The sequence below is a fragment of the Canis lupus genome, chromosome 31 (assembly GCF_048164855.1).
Source record: "Canis lupus baileyi chromosome 31, mCanLup2.hap1, whole genome shotgun sequence".
Taxonomy (NCBI): Eukaryota; Metazoa; Chordata; class Mammalia; order Carnivora; family Canidae; genus Canis; species Canis lupus.
In genome coordinates this window covers 22,697,353-22,718,467 of record NC_132868.1, presented here as the reverse complement: position 1 = coordinate 22,718,467, position 21,115 = coordinate 22,697,353, and the positions used below count along the sequence as shown (strand labels likewise).

At 40.4% G+C, this 21,115-nt stretch overlaps 1 protein-coding gene across 17 annotated transcripts in view; it reads right to left on the bottom strand.

The window, feature by feature from the left end:
* The window catches only part of LPP (LIM domain containing preferred translocation partner in lipoma), a 670,528-nt gene that overhangs the window by 16,556 nt on the left and 632,857 nt on the right, over window positions 1-21,115 (bottom strand). For 9 of the 17 annotated variants that reach the window (XM_072807802.1, XM_072807803.1, XM_072807801.1 and 6 more), the window contains 3 exons: window positions 7,478-7,656; window positions 2,174-2,253; window positions 1,672-1,792 (listed from right to left, as the gene is read on the bottom strand). In XM_072807802.1, coding sequence (XP_072663903.1) covers window positions 1,672-1,792; window positions 2,174-2,253; window positions 7,478-7,656 — 380 coding nt within the window. The remainder of the gene's footprint in view (window positions 1-1,671; window positions 1,793-2,173; window positions 2,254-7,477; window positions 7,657-21,115) is intronic. The other 8 variants (XM_072807809.1, XM_072807808.1, XM_072807811.1 and 5 more) reach the window with 1 other exon arrangement.

Sequence of the window (21,115 nt, the reverse complement as noted above, 5' to 3'; positions counted from 1 at the left end):
TAATGAGCTGACATCTATGATCACCTGGGCGCCATGAAGAGCCTGGAGTCAACCACAGTCTTGGAATCATCCACTCCTTGCATCTTAGAGCCAAAAGGGGCCACGTGGGGTGTCCAGGACACCCTCCCTGTTTGTATAGGTGGGGAAGTGAGAGGCAGAGAGGGAAGTGATTTCTCCAGTGTCCTGCAGCATCTGAGGCAGGACTAGAATGATGGTCTGTCCTCTTCTAACCCAGAGTTCCTCCCATTCTAGAGCATTGTTTTTTTTTAAAAAAAAACAAACTCATGGGACTTTAAAGCAAACTTACTTTTTACTTGCTCTCATTTAATCTGGAAGGAGAAAAAGGCACCCTTTGTGCAACTCTGGGCGCCAAATCCCAAACCACGAAAAGTCAAAGCCTATTGGTATGCATAGCAAGTGTGTGAGCAATGTCGGAAGCTTTTCTTGCTTAAGCCTCAGTTTCTCCATCTGTAAAATGACCTTGAAAGCATCTATCTGTTCTCTCACACTTATGATTCAGGTCAGTTCTGAGGCTGGAGGTGGTTGTTCCTCTGTCGTCATAAAATCTGGTGTAAAAGCTGTTAGTTTATTATCTTTTCTCATGTTAAGGACACAGAGACATAGCTTGGGCTCTAGGTCCAAACAAAGAGCCCTGCATAAATCAGGTAGTCAGTTTCCACTAATGCAGTGAGTGCCATGAGCACAGTTCTAGAGAGCCATGGCAGCCCCACCGGCCTGGGTGTTTTGGGAAGATCACCCAGTGGGACTAGATGAGCCACTGTCATGAGGGTGGGACGGTAAGGCAACTACTACTACCCTTCGTAGAGAGAAGAGGGAGCTGATAACCACTGCCCTCAGGAGAGCTAGTAGAAAACAAGGAAACTGCTTCCAAAGGGGGGCTCTGGGTAACTAGAACCAGGATAAGAAAATGTTTTAAACTCACTTTCTGAATGTGATGCCCTTTTGATACGCAGATTATAGGGGATTATATAGCCACTGCTCTTGGCTATGGAAACGACCACTGTCTCTTGGGCAAGAAGCCTTCCTGTCACCTGCAGCCTGAATCACCAGTCTCTTGTGTGTATTCCCATAGCACCCACACATATCTCCCTCGGAGCCCTTAGCGGTCGCCTGACCACCCGTCTTCTGAGCTAAGTCAGTGCTTGTAACTCAACCAGTCTCCACGACTTGGAGCGCCAAGTTCCCACCCCTTTGAGAGGAATGAATTCTTATCCTTCTCAATGGGGTGAAAATGGCATCTCTGTCCCATAGACTAGCAGAGCCATGGTTAAAGATTCAGTGTAATGGCAATCATAATGGTAACAAGAATATCATTTGTCACTAATTTAGCATTTTGTGATTTACAACGTCCTTTAGCACACAGTTTTGCATTTTAGTTTCTCAGCCATATTTGGGGAGGTTACTAAGAATTTGAGTCCTTTTCACAGGTGGGGAATTTGAGAGTGGGTGGTGAAGTGACTTAGTCAGTATCACTAGCATTAAATGAAGGCCTAAGATCTAAAACTCCAGTCCTGTGAGCACAGGCACCCAAGTCCTGTGAGCATAGGCCTTGCAGATTGAATAACTGCTGTTTTTGTGAAAACCCAGCTCTGCTGAGCCTCTCCAATGCCTGCTGTGAACTGAAAGGGTGTGGGAGCATTTACCACAGACCTCACACCGGTAGCAGTGAACATGGAAATCACGATCCAGAGCCACAATCCGGACAGTCTCCTCCTGGCCTGGGGCTGGCATGATAGGCTCCTTGCACACAGAACATCGGGGAGCAAATTTCCTGAAAATGGAGAATACGGTACTGGTTAGACATTGAGTATTTACACTGACAAATGGGTGCGACCCAGAAGTGAGAAGAAGAGGAGCCAGCCGAGGGTCAAGACAATTGCTCTGTCATCTTGTGTGACCCTGAGCTAGTTCCTTTCCTTCTCTGGGTCTGCTTCCACCGGTGTAAAATAAGGGATATAGACTGGGTGACTGTTGATGTCCTTCTAGACCATAAATACTGTGATATTTGGGGAGGTGGGGAGTTAGTGTGTGTACCCCTTATGCATGAAGAACATCTAGGTGCTATTGGCCACTTGGTAGGTGCCATGGAATTCACTTGTGGATAGATTCTAAACACAAAACCTGGGCTCGGGCAGGGTCCTGGGGCTCTTACTTGTTTCTTTTGCTTGATTTGGTCTTGTTTGGTTTCTGCTCTTAGACTCTGCTTTTCGGCTCCTAGAGTGCTTCCAGGCCCTACACAAATATTCTGAGGTTGGTGACTGTGTCATTCCCACTTATTAGAGCCTCTTTCTCTGAAACTAAGCTCTAGGAATTAACATGAGAAATCTCAACCCCTTATCTTTTTAAAACAGCAGAGGTCAGAGAGTTTAAATATGCCAAACTTTACACCAAACTTGCTATGACCACGTCTGGACTTCCTACGTTTTGGTTGTGTGAAACTCTGGTTTGAAAAGAAAAAAGTTCAAAAGCTGCCAAGTTCTTTATTTTTTAGAGGGTTTTAGCACTTTTAAAAGGTATGAGCATTTACACGTGTAGATATACATATATGTGTGCTTTTGAGGTTAACTGTTGGTGAGGAATTTTAATATTTCCTCATCTCTTAGTATTCTTTAATATGACCAACGGCCCTAAAATTTGTTTCTCATAACAGATTAAGAGGCCGCAAATACAGGCTGTGCATTCATCTGCATCTCCTGGAAATTAGGGGTGGCATTTGGGAAGGTGTGAAATGAGACATGATTTGAAATGGCCAGGGATAAAAACTGAAAGGATGGGTGGAAAAAAAAGGAGAAACAGACTCTGGAAGTCAGTTTTTTTCATGATAATGGTTTTGAGATTAATGACGTTAAAATTTATCTATTTGTAGTGAGACTTAAAAAGAAATAATGATAGTAATCTAATACTTTGCAGAGCACTTTATGGTTGTCAAAGCATTTTTACATACATTATACTCTATATGTACATATTAATTTTCTTGGCAGCACCCAAAAGGCATCTGTGTGGCTGCAATCTAAATAAATATGAATTAAGCAGCAGATCAATTGATTGCTATGAAAGAAAAATTAAAAGGATCATGGTACAACTGCAGCAGTAATCAGAGTTGTTATAATTGGCATTTTATGCGAGAAGTTTACACTCAGTGGTAAAAAAAAAACTGCTTTGGACTATCTGATTATTTTTGAATCTGGGTCATCAGTAGTGAAATAAGCAGGCTTCTGGAATCCAGTGCAGAATTTCCTTTCCCCAAGCCTATCGGGACTGTAAACTCAAAAGTATGTCTTGCCTATCATTGAACTGTGAGCCTGCCCCTCTTTCCTCAAGTAGAATTACTTATTTCTTTAGGATAAAATATCTCTCACTGAATTTGCCTATTTTAGTAGTAATTATTCGCACACCTTTGGGGACCACTAAACTGTGAGCTTCCAGCTGGCAGGTTTTGCTCAACCTCTGAATCTCCAGAAACCAACTCCTGTGACCAGGGCAGACAGCAGAATTTCAGGCTATCTTTAATGAAATGAACTGTCTGCCATTTTGCTCTATAAAAAGATGTGAGTTGGACCTTCCTTTATGTTCAATCTCAAGGTCTTTCCTCTTGGAGAGGCATAACTTGTATTCTTGCTGAGTAATGATTGCTTCCTACCCATTGGCCTCATTTCCATGATGGGGAAAAAACAATGTGAAGAGACAGGAAGTGGTTTCCACAGTCCCCACAGTGTTCCTTGGCCGGCATTTTGAAGACTGTTCTAAATCCCAGGTGGTCTGTTTCAAGGCTCAGCTCACTAAGCAGACAATAATAATAATAATATAATAATAAAAATAAATCTGATAAAAAAACCCTTTTGATGGTTCAAATGGCTACCATATATTGTGTGCTTATTATATGCCAAGGCTTGTTAAGCACTCTGTGCACTTGACCTCATTTTTTACTGACAGCAACATTATGAAGAAATGGTTTTTATCATTTCTGCTTCACAGCCATGGGAGCCAAGGCTCCGAGAGGGCCGGTCTTAATCATCTTTGTCCTGGCACATTTCTGGCAATCAACAAATGGGTGCTGATTAAACAAATAAGTGGACGAGTGTAATGTCTCTGATAAGAAAGCACAGATAGTGAAATAAAGGCTCAAATGCAATGAAAGGGTCAGCTAAGCCAGCTTTTCTGAGCTCACTGTCCTGGCAGTGGGAATATAGAAATAAACTGGGACTCCAGCAATCAGACTGGTGAGGAAGTTCTATATATTTCTGCATCTGCTCTATTAGTTGAGATATACACATCCTGTCATATTGCAGAAACGACCTAAGGTGGTAAGGGTAAAAGTGTGTGTGTGTGTGTGTGTTCTTTATGATTAATCAGGCTATGCTTAAGTACTAGGCATACCTGATTTACAAAACTCTACAGAATATAGAGAAAGATATAAATTCAAACAGGGGGATAGGGAGGGGCTGAGGTCAGGGAAGCATTCTCCAAGGAGGTGGTAAATGAGTTGGCATTTGAAAGATGGCCATTTAGGTGAAATTCGAAAGTATGTGTGTGTGTGTGTGTGTGTGTGTGTGTGTGTGTGTGTGTGTGTTGATGAGAGATACAGTTTGCCAGGGAACTAGTTTGAGCAGTCATCTGAAATAACATATGGGAAAAGAGTTGCTACCTAATAGGATGGAGGACTTGGGCCAACCTTGTCTGAAGGTGGTTATACGGGGGGGGGGGTGGCCCACTTATAAGGCCTTTTTTTTTTTTTTTTTTTTACAAGGCCTTAAAAATAGTATTTGGGAAGCTTATTACTCAAAGTGCAGTCCAAGACCACCAGAGAACTTGTCAGAAATGCAGAACTGTAGGTCCTACACCCCAGACCTACTGAATTAGAATTTGCAGTTTAACAAGATCCCTAGGTGACTTGTAAGCACATTAACATTTGGGAAGCGCTGGTTTAGAAGACAGGATGCTAAGCAGGCGAGATGAATCCCTTCTCATGGGCCTTCTGTATCTCACAGCAACTTCCACTCCCAGGCTGCTCCAGTTACAGCCAAGCAAATCTTCCTGGAATGGAGAGAAGCCCTTCCTCACTTCGTGGCCTTCTTTATTTCCTGAGTTGTTCCTGCTGTCAGGAATCTCCGTTTCTCACTTAAAATACTCTTCAAATTCTGCTTCCAGAAGCCTACCCAGATCTCAGGGCCAAGTAATCTCTTTTGACTCTGACAGCTCGAGCCTTTGCCTGTGCCTGTCTCATCGTGTCTGGCCCCTTCTGCCTGGTATCACACATGCTCTGCGCTTGTCCCCCCCTCCTCCTGGCAAGCTCCTTGCTGACAGGGGCTTTTCTCTGTGTGTCTGTGCATTTTCTACCCATGCAGTTTCTCTCCTTGTATCTCTCTCCTTTAGCACTGGGCACAAGGAGGGCTCTTGGTAGATGTGGTTGAATTGGAATGGAAAGATATTTCCTAAAAGCTCAGAGGGAGACCAAGAACAAGCGCCCCCCAACAGTCCACAGAAGGAGGCCGTATCCCCCTATGCACCCTCTCCTTAGCCTTGCAATACCCAATCTGGGTGGGGCTTTTAGCTGCTTTGTGTTATGGTACGTTCGAGGCTCAGACACAGAGTTCTGTAGAATTTCTCTCTTATTTTCCTTTGGGAAATGGTGAAAAGATAAAAAAGCTTCCCCTCTTACATACCTGCCAATCAAGCAGACATTATTTTTAAAAAATAATTTGTGTTTTAACATGTCATTGATTGGTGGTGGGGGTGGGGTGGAGCTGGGGGTTGGAGACAGTTTTTCCCCTTTAGGGGCTAATAAGCCTGCTTGTCTGGAGTGTTGAGACCCCCATACTTACGTCACCAGTCCCAAGTCTCTAATTATGCTCCTCACTCTTAGAAATGAAAGATAAATGGCATAGATATAAACTTCCATTTGTCAGAATTGATTTCCTGTTTTAATTGGTTGGGGGGGTGGGTGTCATAGATCAGTCTTTTCCAGCAACAGAAACACGTGTGCTCTGATTACATCTACCAGTCTTTCTTGGATTAGGGTACGTCTAAGAAAGGAGAGAAACAGCCACAGAAACACACTCCCCATCGGTATCTTTTCACTTCCCTTAAATAGATGCAGGTTTTTTTTTTTCATGTGTAATTACAAGCTAAAAATATCAACAACGTGAAGTACAATTTATGCTGTGACTGCCCTTTCAAAGTGAGCCCTTACTTGTCTAATTCAGGTTGAGAATTCCTGCCTCTGGGGTTTTTTTAATTCATTCAGCCTCACGTCTTTCAGTGAGATTTTCACTTTCTTTGCTACTTGGAAAGTGGTCAGGAAATTCACTTTTAAAATAGAGGAGTCTCAGGTCCCCAGACTGCTTGTGGTAAGTTCCTCCTGATTGTTGACAATCAACAGAGCGGTGAAAATTAACCTATAAGACTGGAGGCCATAGAAAGGAGACCCAAACCGATGAGCCTCATGAGCTCTTTTCCTGTGAGAGCTTTGGACTGTCCTCAAAGACTCAGACTGCCCAGCAAGCAAGCCAGGAAGCTTCCATGTCTACCACTTACCAATCACCTCTAAGGTTTTCATATGGTTCCTAAATATATGTAACAAATGTCATCAACCCATCAGCCAAGTAACAAAGGGGCCAAATCAAAAGAAGCAAAACATGAAACTATGTGATTTTCATGAAAATCTCACAGCTGTAATAGAGGAAAGAGGACCCGATGAATGAGAAAACTGAATAAGGCACATTTTTCCAGGCCCATGAGTAAGTGGTCTTGACCTGGAGACTCTACTTTCCAATCTTCCTCAAAAGACCTGCACAACACTGCATTCGTTAATTTTATTAGCAAGTGTCCTGAGCACAAGAAGGCCTGGGTAGGCAAACAGATCATGAGAGGATGTGAATATGTTGCTAATGACATGAAACTGCCCCCAAAATGTGAGAGGCTTGTACTTGGAAGAGGAAGTGAATTGTTCTGTGCCCATGTCCATCTCCCTGTGACCTCCTTGCTATAGACTGGCAAAGATGTAGAGGTCAGCTCTATGGCTGTGACACCTCGGGATCTTTAAAACAGGCTCTGTTCTAATGACCAGACTGAAAAGCTCAGAGGCACTGAGCACTTTGTCCACTGTAACACATCTTGTTCATGTTGAGGCCAGGGAGGGCTAACCCAGGATCCTTCCTCTTTCCAATGCACATACTCTGCAGTTGAGTCAACTTTCTCAGAACCAGAGCCACATGAAGATGTGACAGATCATCTCCAGGGGAGCCTTCAAGCAGAAGCCAGGTTGGAGGACTGGTTGGATTAAGTGATACCCATTCCCACATTAGAGGAGGGGGATAAGCAAGCTCTTTATAAGGTCTCACCAAATCCTGAGATCCTACGGCTCTGAGAAAGAAAAATGTGTGGCCCAGATATCAGATAGTAAGAACAGACTCCCAAGGGGACTGGCAGGCTGGAAGGGACAGAGCAGACTGCCTACTTGTGGAAGTCCTCAATGCAATGAATGAGGCCACCAGCATCCACGGTGAACGGGATCCCATCAAGGCTGCGGTGGCACATCACACAGGTAAAGCAGTGAGGATGATAGGCCTTCCCGGTGGCTCGCAGAATCCGCTCCATGATGGGCTTAGAGCACACACTGCACTGCTCCAGGGTATTCTGAGGAGGGAAAGAAAAATGCCAGCGTCAAGTTGGATCTTGCAGAAGCTCCATGTATTTAGTCCCTTACAGCATGACAAGCACCATTACAGACACATTGGCTTATGTGCCTATCACAGTGCTTGGAAGAAGGCAGAGAACATATTAAGGAAACACATAAGATGGATCAAGTGTCTTCTCTAAATTCATCCAGGTGGTAGGTGGCAAATCTAGAACACATGTCTTCTGACTTCTATCTCTCTTCTACCACTGTTAGAAGGCTCAATGGCAAACATTTTTGTTAAGGCAAATATAGTAGCTATTTCTGGTTTTGTTGCAGCAATTTGGTTCTGCTGTCATAGTGTGAAGGCAGTTGTAAACAGCACACATGTAAACGGGCTGTGTTCCAATAAAACTTTGTTGACAAAAGCAGGCTGGATTGAGCTCACAGCCGTAGTTTTTTGACCTCTGAACTACATTAACCCAGGTTCTCCCCTGGAAGAACACTTCACTCTTCTAAAACTTGACTAGACATCAAAAACCTGATGGGGTCACCAAGGACCTTTAGAGTGGTCTGCCTGACAATGGAGACTCGCAGAGTGTGCCAGGTGTAGAAGCCAATCAGAGCTCAACATAATCAAGGAGGCTTTTGATGATGTAAAGCCTTGAATTGAATACCAACCCCAAGTGTGGTACGATGAACTCTTGATGGAAATGGTGAACCCAGAGGGGTTGCCGTTTTGGGAAGTGAATTAAGAAAGTCAATTTCTCTGGCTTTAAAAATATGCTGAAATTAAAAACAACAACAATAATAAACCAAAGCCCTCCCCAAAAGAGAAACTATATATTGAGTCAGGACTCAGGAAGACTGTTAAAATTAGCCATTAATTTCCATCCTGCCCCAGAATCCCATGCTGTCTTCCCAAACAACCATGTTTCACATGTAATATGCTATATTCCAAATGAGATGTCTAGACCGATTCAGTTTGCAATCTAGAATAAACCCAGGATGGGGATTTGATTAGAAAGATACAGGACTGGAATTGCCCTCTTACCATGAAAACTTTTAAATGGCCATGATGCAAGTAATGCCTATTGGTAGCTAACTAGTGTGCTGATGTCTCAACCATAGCGAGAGTCTCTGGTTGGCTTCCTTGTTTGCATCTCTCCTCCTGTAACACTTCCCTATTCCCAAAGTGACTTCTGGTTTCCTTTCCAAAGCACAGATGGGACCAAGTAACTTTGCTGCTAGCAAAAACTTCTACAGCTCTACAATGTGAAAAGAGCTAGTTCCTTGCCTGACATTTCAACCTCCCTTTCTAGGGTCAGATTTCCCTAATGTCTCAGACTGCTCACTCTTACTCAAACCTTTAAGAAACTTCCGCACTTCTGTGCATTGGCTAATACCTAGTATGAACCATAATTTGTCATTTTGACCTTTCAAGGTACAGGCCAAAAGGCAACTCTCCAGTGAAGCCTTCCTCAAGGCTTTCAGTTGGAATCATTGCTTCTTTCTCCACTCTTCCCAAGCAACCCCATTAACATTGCTTATAGCACTTACAGTGTTCATTCTATTAACATTTTTTTCACATTTGTCTATTTCTTCTACTAGACTAATTTCTTTAAGGGAAGGGGCCATGTCTTTCTTTTTTAATTTTTAAATTTCAATTCCAGTGCAGTTAACATACAGTGTTACAGTAGTTTCAGGTGCATAATACAGTGATTCAATGATTCTATGCATCACACAGTGCTCATCCTGAAAAGTGTACTAACCTATTTCACCCATCCCCCCATTCATCTCTCCTCTGGTAACCAACAGTTTGTTCTCTTTAATTAAGAGTCTGTTTCTTCATTTCTTGCTAACTCTTTTTTCCCCTTTGTTGGTTTCTTTTGTTTCTTAAATCCTACTTATGAGTGAAATCATGTGGTATTTGGCTTTCTTTGACTGCCTTATTTTGTTTGGCATTTTAATCTCTAGCTTCATCCATGTTGTTACAAATGGCAAGATTTCATCATTTTTTGTGGCTGAGTAATATTCCATTATCTATCTATCTATCTATCTATCTATCTATCTATCTATCTATCTATCTACCTATCTATCCATCCATCTCACACTGTCTTTATCCATTCATCTATTGATAGATGTTTGGGGGTGCTTCCATAATTTGGCTGTTGTAAATAATGCAGCAATGAACCTAGGGGCCCATGTATCCTTTCAAATTAGTGCTTTTGTATTTTTGGGATAAAAACTCAGTAGTGTGATACTGAATCTTAGGATAGTGTTATTTTTAACTTTTTGAGGAACCTCCCTACTGTTTTCCATAGTGGCTGCACCATTTGCATCCCTGCCAATAATGCACAAGAGTTCCTTTTTCTCCACCTCTTTACCTTTCTTGTGTTTTGATTTTAGCCATTCTAATAGTAGTTTGGATTTACATTTCCCTGACAATAAGTGATATTGACCATCTTTTATGTCAGCCATCTGGATGTATTCTTTAGATCAATATCTGTTCATGCCTTCTGCCCATTTTTAAATTGGATTATGACATGTGTGTGTGTATTGAGTTGTATACATTCTTTATATATTCTAGATACTAACCCATTATTGGATATGTCATTTGCAAATATCTTCTCATATTTAGTAGGTCGTCTTTTAGTTTTGTCGATTGTTTCCTTCACTGTGCAATAGCTTTTTATTTTGATGTAGTAGTGAATGGTTTATTTTTGCTTTTATTTTCCTTGCCTCAGGAGATATATCTAAAAAAGCATTGCTATGGCCAATGTCAGAGAAATTACTGTCTGTACTCTCTTCTAGGATTTTCATGGTTTCAGATCTCACATTTAGTTTAATCCATTTTGAGCTTATTTTTGTGTGTGGGGTAAGAAAGTCATCCAGTTTCATTCTTTTGCACGTAGCTGTTCAGTTTTCTCAATACCATGTATTTGAAGAGACTTTTTCCCATTGCATATTCTTGCATTTTTATCAAAAATTAATTGACCGTGTAATTGTGCCTTTGTTTTTGGACTTTCTATCCTGTTTCATTGATCTATGTGTCTATTTATGTGCCAGTACCATACTGCTTGGATTACTACAGCTTTGCAGTATAACCTGAAATCTGGAACTCTGATACCTTCAACTTTGTTTTTCTTTTTCAAGATTGTTTTGGCTATTAGGCTCTTTTGTGTTTCCATATAAATTTTACGATTTTTGTTCTAGTTCTGTGAAAAATGCTGTTGATATTTTGATAGGGATTGCATTAAATCTGTAGATTGCTTTGGATAATATGGACATTTTAATAATATTTGTTCTTTCAATCCATGAGCATGGAATATCTTTCCACTTGTGTTATCTTAAGTGCCTTTTGTCAATGTTATATTCTTTTCAGAGTACAGGTTTTTCACCTCCTTGATTAAGTTTATTACTAGGTATCTTATTATCTTTGGTGCAATTGTAAATGGGATTATTTTCTTAATTTCTCTTTCTGTTGCTTCATTATTAGTATATAGAAATGCAATGGATTTCTGCATATTGATTTTGTCACCTGTTGCCTTAAGGAATTTGTTTATAAGTTCCAGTAGTTTTTGGTGGAGTCTTTAGGGTTTTTTATATGTAGTATTATCATGTCATCTGCAAGTAATCAAAGTTTTACTTCTTCCTTACCAATTTGGATGCCTTTTCTTTTTCTTTTCTGAGTGTTATGGTTATGACTTCTAGTACTATATTGAATAAAAGTGGTGAGACTGGACAATCTTGTCTCATTCCTGATCTTAGGGGAAAAACTCTCAGTTTTTTTACCATTGACTATGATGCTAGCTGTGGATTTTTCATATGTGGCCTTTATAATGTTGATGTATGTTCCCTCTAAGCCTATTTTGTTGGTTTTTACCATAAATGTTGTACTTTGTCAAATGCTTTTTCTGCACCTATCAAAATGATTGTATGGTTTTAAACCTTTCTCTCATCGATGTGATGTATCATGTTGGTTGATTTGTGAATACTGGACCACTCTTGAGACCTAGGAATAAATTCCATTGATCTTGGTGAATAATTTTTTTTCATGTATTGTTGGATTTGGTTTGCTAATATTTTTTTGAGGATTTTTACATCTGTGTCCATCAGTGATACTGGGCTGTAGTTTCCTTTTTATGTGTGTGTTGTCTTAAAATGGTTTTGGTATCAATGTAATGCAGGCCTTGGGGACCATGTCTTAAGAATGTATTTTGCTGTCTCATACCTAGAATAAAACTAAGTCTAGGATGAATGTGTGCAAAAAGAATGAATGAAGGAGTACTGTTTACATCATACCCGGGAATTGCTGGACTGGTCTGACTCTCCTGACTCTGGAATCCATACCAAAATGAATTGGTAAATTCATCACCATCCTCTCCTCAAAGCTGTGGTTGCTGGAGGTTCTGAAATTGCTTAGTACGCCTCTGGTCACAGTCTAAACTCATGGAAACTATTAACCTATTTTCCCCCCATTTTGAAGTGGTGAAATTAAAATAGCAGAAGAACATAAGATGAAAGTTTGGAGAAAATGATGCTCTGGACAATGAGGGCCCTGCTTTTTTTCTGTCCTGGTGATCTGAGCTGATGTGGCTGCAAACTGTCTTCCCAGGGCTTGTGTTTTGCTCTTCTGTGGGTTTTAACTTTTTTTTTTTTTAAAGGCAGCCCTGTAATGGAGTTGAACAAACCAGAAAATGCTTGACCAGAGAATGTTTTTGTTTGCATTGAGGCTTGGCTACAAGATTTAGTCCATTTACTCAAAACCAGCAGCAGCATATAAGGTTGAGTCAGTTTCTAAGGAAAGACTTTATGGTCTGTGGAAGCACTGTTTAAAGGACAGGTAATCTGAACATTTATGCTACAAAGGAAAAAACAGTGTAAAATATGCCTAAAGTGAGACTACTATAAAATGCCCACAAATCAGAAAATAAAGTGTCTATGAATACAGCTGACTGGAAGCTGGGGCTACCAAATGATGGAGGACATATGAAACTTCTTTGGTCAGCTCCCTTTACTGTACCCTACTCCTTTCTTTTTTTTTTTTTTTTTTTTTTAAGATTTTATTTATTCATGAGAGACACAGAGACAGAGAGGCAGAGACACAGGCAGAGGGAGAAGCAGGCTCCATGCAGGGAGCCTGACGTGGGACTCGATCCTGGTATCCAGGATCACGCCCTGGGCTGAAGGCGGCACTAAACTGCTGAGCCACCCGGGCTTGCCCTCCTTCTCCTTTCTAACTCTAACTGGTTCACTAGGAGCCAGAGAAACATCTTCTCTTTGAAGAAGAGTAAAGACTCTTATGAAGCTTACCATATTAAGTGTAGTTACCATACAAAGTTGTTACGGTATTATCGACTCTTTTCCCTGTACTGTACTCTTCATCTCCGTGACTTATTAATTTCATTAGTGGAAGCTTGAATCATTATGCTGTGCACATGAAACTAATATACTAGTGTATATCAGCTATACTTTATAATAATAATAATAATAATAATAATAATAATAATTACCTAAAGGATACAAACGTAGTGATTTGAAGGGGCACACACACCCCAATGATTATAGCAGCAATGTCCACAATAGCCAAAATATAGAAAGAGCCCAGATGTCCATTGACAGATGAATGGATAAGGAAGATGTGGTATACACACACACACACACACACACACCCAATGGAATATTACTCAGCCATCAGAAAGAATGAAATCTTGCCATTTGCAGTGACATGGATGGAACTAGAGGGTATTATGCTAAGCTAAATAAGTTAGTCAGAGAAAGACAAAGACTACATGATTTCACTCAGAGGTGTATTTTAAGAAATAAAACATCAATATGATGGAAGGGAAGAAAAAATAAGATGAAAACAGAGAGGGAGGCAAACCACAAGAGATTCTTAACTCTAGGAAACAAACTAAGGGTTTCTGGAGAGGATGGGGCGGGATGCGGTAGCTGGGTTTTGGACATTAAGAAGGGCACATGATATGATGAGCACTGGGTGTTACATGCAACTGATGAATCTCTACATTCTACCCCTGAAACTAATAATACACTATATATTAACTAAATTGAATTTATAATTTATTTATTTATTTTTACAGAATAAAGAGAGAGAAAGAGGGGTAGAGAGAGCAAGTGAGGGGAGCGGCAGAGAGAGAATCTCAAGCAGACTTCCTGCGGAGAATGTAGTTGGATGCGGGGCTTGATCCCATGACTCACGATATTATGACCTGAGCCAAAACCAAGAGTTGAATGCTTAACTGATTAAGCCAACCAGGTGCCCTTAAATTGAATTTACTTAAAAAAAAAGATGCATTCTAAAAAACAAATAATTAAGTAAATAAAATAGTAAAGGGCTTTTACAACATTAGAGAGGAGGGAATAAGGAGTTCCTCTAATTTAGGCCTTTGATTTCACAGGTGAAAAACAGACCCAGAGCACTAATACAGTTGGACGTGAGTCACGGGGTTCATTAGGGACAGAGGAGGAACTAATACCCCAGGTTCCTGTAATTCTCTAATTCATATACAGACCTGATTAATTAATTGTGTTGGCATAGGGAGCAGAAGTTGCTAGATAAAGAATAGGGATTGTTCCTCTGCCTTTGTTAACACCCACTATATGGGTACTTGGGTAAATAATTTCTCTCTGTGGACCCATTTTCTCAACTGTAAAACAATGATTAATTTTAACTCTGCAATTGTATTGCTCTGTGATGGGTCAGAATGAACAACACTGGGAAGAGGGCAATGTTTCCATTACTAGAAATATACTAAAAATAACTGGGTAACCTCTCATCTAACGTTTGAAAAGTTCATGTGTTAGGAACCTGGACTGTATAATCTTTACTATGTCTTCACCACTTGAAATTCCAGAAATTACTAGTGGTAGATTTTCTAGCATGACGAAGGAAGATCTTTATGTCTTCTTATAGAAGGTTATTTTAAAGCCAGACCAAAAGATGCCTCTTTGCATAAACCTAAGGCTCTTCTAAAGTCAGTTAAAATGAAATGGCTAATAAATAAAATAGTTTTTAAGAAAATAGAAAAAGAAGTAAGTCTTCAAGCAAATAAGTGAAAGAAGGTCATCTCTAAGTTTGTCTACTCAAAAGCATCTTGTGTGTGTAGCAGGGGTGTTGTGGCTGATTGGGCAGAGGGTAAGAGTTGGTGGTGGTTAAGAAGGAAGAGCACACTCCAGCATAAGAACCATCCAGATCAGTAGAGTGTTTCATGACCTGGCTCTGGATCCATCTCAGCTGCTCTTTTCCATGGACCCCACCTTCCAGCTGCTACTCTGAACTCTCTTTGCCACCTCTTTAATAAGCTATGTTCTTTTACAAGCCCAGAATAGCTCACATCTTTCTTTGCCTAGAGAATACCTATTCAATCTTCAAAGTTAAGCTCAAATGTCACCTCTTCTGCAAAACACTTCTAATTCTCTCTCTGTTGTACCCTAAGTAAAATAAGTCACTTTTCTTCCACTCCCATAGGATTATACGATGCTTCTCTGATGACACTGCTATAACATACTCGATTTTATGGTTTACATCAAGCTCTGCTACCAAAAACAGTGAGCACCCCACTCTTGCTACAGGGAGCCATAGTCATAGGTCAAGCTTCCTAGGAAACAGATTCTGAAACAGAGATTTGCACGTGGGAAGTTATTGAGATCAGTACCTGTGAGAGAGTATAGGAAGCCCCTGGGCAGAGGGAGAACCTGGACTAGGATGCAGTCACAGCAAAGGCGACTCGTAGTTCGCTGGAGACCTCTGGAGCTGGGGTTGTCTGCACAGTTGTTCTTCCTGGACAGTAGGGGGTAGGACTTTCATCTACCCCTGCATCTACCAGCCAATGGATATAGGAGGCTTTTAAGGAGGAGAGTGATCCTGGGTGAAGAGGTTACCTTCAACTGAGAGTAATTAGCAGAGAATGAACTCTGCTATGAATGGTTAACAGGGAAATGAAAGCCTAGGTCCTGAAGGAAGATCTGGACCACAGCATCCACACCATAACCATCCTTGCCTAGGATCTGCACGGTTCCTGACACACACTTCGGCAACTGATGACCAACCATGAAGCACCTTATAGCTGAAGCTGAACGAAGAGTCTAGATTTCTTTTCTTTTTCAAACACTCTAGGCATTGTTTGAGGATTTTTTTTAGAATCTTTAAAAATTGTCTTAGGCAGTTACTCCAATGAAGGTATGGTTAAAGGGAGAAGATGTGAGAGTAGCAGAGAAAACAAGAAAGCTACTAAAAGGCACAGCTTATAAATGTTTCCAAAGTGATGGCAATACAATTGTGATTAAAAGCACAGAGTTAAGTGAAAATAAAAATAAAACCACAATCAATTCTTGTACATGAAACTCTCAAATGTAACTGTTTTTAAATTAGAGATACAATCTGGTTGTATCTTTTCTATCCTTGGGTACTGTATAAATAACTTGTCTAATTCACAGGCAGAGAGCTAGAAGAATCATCTGAATATAAATGAAGCATATAGGTAACATAAGCATTAACTACTAGTAAGATGATAGGGAAATATTTCCAAAATTTACATATTGCATAGGTGTGTATGCGTGTTCAATGATGAGTATTTTAAATCAAGGCACGTAAGTATTTGAAGATTCGGAAGACTACAAAGTGCTGCCATTTAGAAATGTTAAAATTTTCATTTCATAAAATTAAAATGTGATCTTACATTCAATGTTTATTGTTTTTTTAGGTACAAAAGCAGTTTTGAAACAGCAAAGACTCTTGGAAAAAAACGAGGGTGACATCTCATTTCTAGATATACTTTTGGTTTTGTTGGGATAAGAATAACAAAGAAAAAGAAGAGTTTGAAGCTATTAGGCCTTTAAGATCTTTAGAGATGACTCCTCTTGTCCAGGAGTTTCAACTCCCCTCTCTTGCCTGCTTCTCCCATAATCCTTCGCTCAGGGAAACAATTACCAGGAAAGCACATCAAAAACAGTCCCAATCACTTCTGGATGAAGAGCATGAAAGTATGGTGATGGGGGTGAGGGTGCCCATATTATAAGTTTAAAAAAAAATGATTCTAGTCCAACTACCAGATTCTAGAAACTAAGGCACAGAGAGGGGAAACACCTAGTAGCGGATCTGGAGTTAGAATATTAGTCTCCTAATTCTCCCCTCTGTGGCTAATCCCCTGCCGCATCACACTATGCCTATGTTGTATCTCAGCAGACACACTCTGTATCACACATATAAGGCATTCAGGCTGGCTACCCACAAGTTACACGCATATAAATATAGAGAGGAAATGTGTCGAGATCTTAACACAAGTTTGTCTACAGTCAACTTCATGGGTTCCTACAGGGTAAGGGACAAAACTCATTGTTGCATCCCCAGCATCTGCCACTGTATCCTTGCAAAAAATCGGTGCTCCCCAAATACTGGTTAGATGATGAATTAATAAACTCTGGATATGGACTTCACATAAAATGAAATTATTCTATTTAACCATGCAAAAACACTTCTGTAGTCCAGAGCTTCTTGCTAGGCAGGGTGAGACACAGTGTGCCTCACTGGGTCCCAGGTGTACCATTTAGGGAGTTAGAGGGGGCCAGGGGTTCCCATAGTTCCTGAGTGGTTACCCTGGGTCAGGAGAAGCCCCATCCACTGATTCCAGTATGCTGAGTAAGTGCCATCCTTTCCCACGTGGACCATGATGTAAAGGAGGTTGTGAAGCACATATCAAGTGTTGGTGTTCACAAGGAAATAGCGGTGTGGTAAAGAGGAGCCGAGGGCTATGACTCAGCACACCTCCACGGAAAAGCCAGTGACATTATACAAAACTCAAAAATTATATTCCCTACCTTAATTTTGTACTTTAAACTTTTTCTTGATTTTGATAATCAAGAAGACTTCCCAAATGATGACAGTACTTTTGGGGTTCCCTGTAGATGAAGACATCATTTTACCTTGGTAGTTCTCTTAATATACTATGGTACAACATCTCCCTGTAGTTCTGCCTCCCAGTGAGGCACGTTTCTTTTTCTTTTTTTAAAGGTTTTATTTATTTTTTCATGACTGACACAGAAAGAGAGAGAGGCAGAGACATAGGCAGAGGGAGAAGTGGCTCCATGCAGGGAGCCCGACGTGGGACTGCATCCCGGGACTCCAGGATCATGCCCTGAGCCCAAGGTAGACGCTCAACCACTGAGCCACCCAGGTGTCCTGGCACAGGTTTCTAATTAAGAGGTTTTTGACTTTCCAAGTGTTCTTCATCTATATGCAGATCTTTTTTTTATGATTTATTTATTTATTTATTTGAGATTGAGAGATTTGCATGCATGCATGCACATGAATGGGAGAGGCAGAGGGAGAGGGGGAGAGAATCTCAGGTAGACTCCTTGCAGCATGTTGAGCCTGATATGGGGCTTGATCTCATGATACTGAGATGATGATCAGAGTTGAGACCAAGAGTTGGACACTTAACTGACTGAGCCACCCAAGAGTCCCTACCCATATATCTATATTTTAATCTAAACTTTTATTTTCTTATTTTTAAATCACTATGTATATCTCTGTTTGTATCTGTATCTAATATGTGCTTCGAAACAGATAAAAAATAAGAATGGTAAGCCCAGTGTCATCTCATGCCCATGACTGTGATTTTTTAATCAGAATCAAAATTCCTATTCTATAGATGAGAGTTCTTATTTTTACAGATTGGAAAATTCTTGAGTCAGTTTATTAGATGGCATCAAACTCTTAGAATGTGTTGTATTTGATGTCATTACCCACACACAAAAATGACAACTATGAAACATGTAACTAGAAATTTAGTAAAAGAACTCAACGTTCGTATTTTTTGTTCACTTCCGCTATTTTTTTGAGCACAACTCTTTGCACCCAATGCCTGTATTACCTCAGCTTTCATATAAATCCCCTTTAAAGAAACTTTTTGCATGATTTTGTGATGAGCAGAGCAGCCGGCCTTCCCATTTAATTTAGCATTACAGAAAGTCTAGAGAGGGGAACAAAATGTTCAACATTCTGGCAGGTACAGAGGCAGAGAGAACAAAGATACTATCCCTGCCCTCAGAGGTTCCCAATGTAGTGGGAGGAGCAGACACTTCTATAAATAACTAACTATAGGCAAGGGGCAGAACACATTGCTATTATGGAGGAATGAGTAATGTGGGATGGAAACACAGAGAAGAGAGAGTAATTACTGAATGGTGAGGGAACAGGCAACATGGCGGTGGTGTGTGATGCTGGGAAGCCAACTGGGTGGGATTTGAGTTGGCTTTTTTGGCGGGGGGAAGGATATTATGGCACTCTCTGGAATTGATGTTGTGTTATAAGGAGAGTTTTCATTATCTAAGTGGCAGATACACCTACAATGAAACAAAACTCCTTTCACAGAAAGAGTCTGTTACAAAATCAGTGTAGTAAGCAGCACTGGTGAAGGGGAACTCAACATTGCCAGAGATGAACATCTGTGGATCAACCTAACATAAAGGATGTGTAGGACTATTAATGTAGAATTTAGAAAAAAAAATTCTTACAAAATTTAACGTGTATATTTGGATTAAATAAACTGGATTTAAAATTAAGAAGTATGTCCTAAAACCACAGGAAAAAAGGCTGATGGAAAGGACAGAAAGAACAGAACAATTAAGTTACTTTATTCAATTTTGCCATGAGCCACAAGTCACATTCTTCACCAATTAAATAAAGCCCTGTTGCTTATTCTGAAGCACTCAATTTGGGATTATTATCTGAGCTTTGGGAAATTAAAAAAAAGTCCCATTACAGGACATTTAGTTTATCTATACCTTAAAGCCTGGAGTGGTGGTATTTGACCTTAAAATTGTGTAACCCTTGTAGTACGCTAGCTTTCCTTAAACACTTCTCTTGTATGTCTCATAAGCCTTGAGGCATAGGATGAAGGCGGAGGGGGCTGAGCCCTGTTGAGTGTGCCAGACCTTCATGCCAGGAGCAAAATTAAAAGATCACACGGCACTCCGCGGAGACTATTGTGAGAGGGGGGAAAAAAGAACAGAATTCCTTTCCTTCCCAGCCAAGTCAGATCACAGATTTGCCTTTACAACACCTTCAAGGTACAGTCTGTTGGGACTTGTCAACTCAGGAACTGGAGGAGAGCGTTTGTCATATGCAGTGAGAGAAGTGGTGATAGATTCAAGAGACCTGGGCTGGGAAGTCCAGGCAGTGTTCCTGACCTTGTTGGCCTTCAGTTTGCTCATCTACTAAATAAGATTGAGAATGTCTATATTGTAGTACTGTGAGCACTGAGATCCACAGATGAAAGGAAGTGCCCAGTGCCTGCTGTATACTAATTTGTTTTGTGTCATTCTCCTTACAAATTCGAAGGGTCTAGGACATATATTTAATTCACTTGTCATTCCTTGATCACTTAGTTGAATTACAATATATAAGCACTACATGTCTATTTTTTCTAATTTGTCCTTCACCATCGATTTTAATGTATTTTCATATCTCTACTTTCTTTTAAAAAATGGAGTAGTTAAGGAATCCTGTGTATGATACTCTGGGACCACTGGATAATATCATAATATAAAATGAGTTTCTGGATTCCTAAGAGATATTCCTTCTGCTTCCTAAGAATTTTGTGGAAGAGCTGTTCTTACTTTTCTAAGTAAACATTATTGTACCTCAAACCCATACATTTCTTAGTCCTTCTTAAAAGTAATTTACATTATTTTATGCTCCCCAAACAAAAACTGACAGCTTGCCTTGCTTGAGTTTTTAAAGTTTATGAAGTGCACATGAACAAGACCTCATTTAATCTCTAGAACAATGTATTACATTACATCTAGAATTCTTCTTGTCCTGGTTACATGCTGCAGGACTATAAACGTGTTCGGATTTGAACCTATGTCTTCTAAGTTCAAAGACAAAGTTGTTCATTCTTCTACTTCACACTGTCCTCCTGGGTATCTTCACGTAATGCCAATCACACTGAATGTAGTTATGAATCTTTAGTAAACTGCTGTGCCATAGCTTACAACTACATGGTTTGCTTGAGCTTGAAAAAAATTATGAAAATCATCTTGTTCCACTCTCTCCCCTTAAATAGGAGGATATTGCATTCAAGGAAGTCAATGCCTAGTGTCGCAGACTAGGGAAAGAGCTGAGTTCAGGGCCCTAATGCCCCAGTTTCTATATAGCACTTTTTTCCAGATGCCATGCTGGGTCGTTTTGGAGTACCAAAACTTCACTTTGGTGTTCTCGCCCTTGTCAGCAGTAGAAATATGACAACTAATATTGGTTAGTTGTTGACATGATTATATGGCCAATGAAAAACCATTAGTTGAGTATTTGACATAATGAGTTTTTGCCACTGTCAAAACAAGGCCATCTCCCACTGGTAAGTATGGGGGCCCTCTGGCCAATGACTCAGCTGATCCTATCTTCAGCCTCCTGGCATGATGTCTTAGGTTCACTTTTCATAATTCCTGCTACTT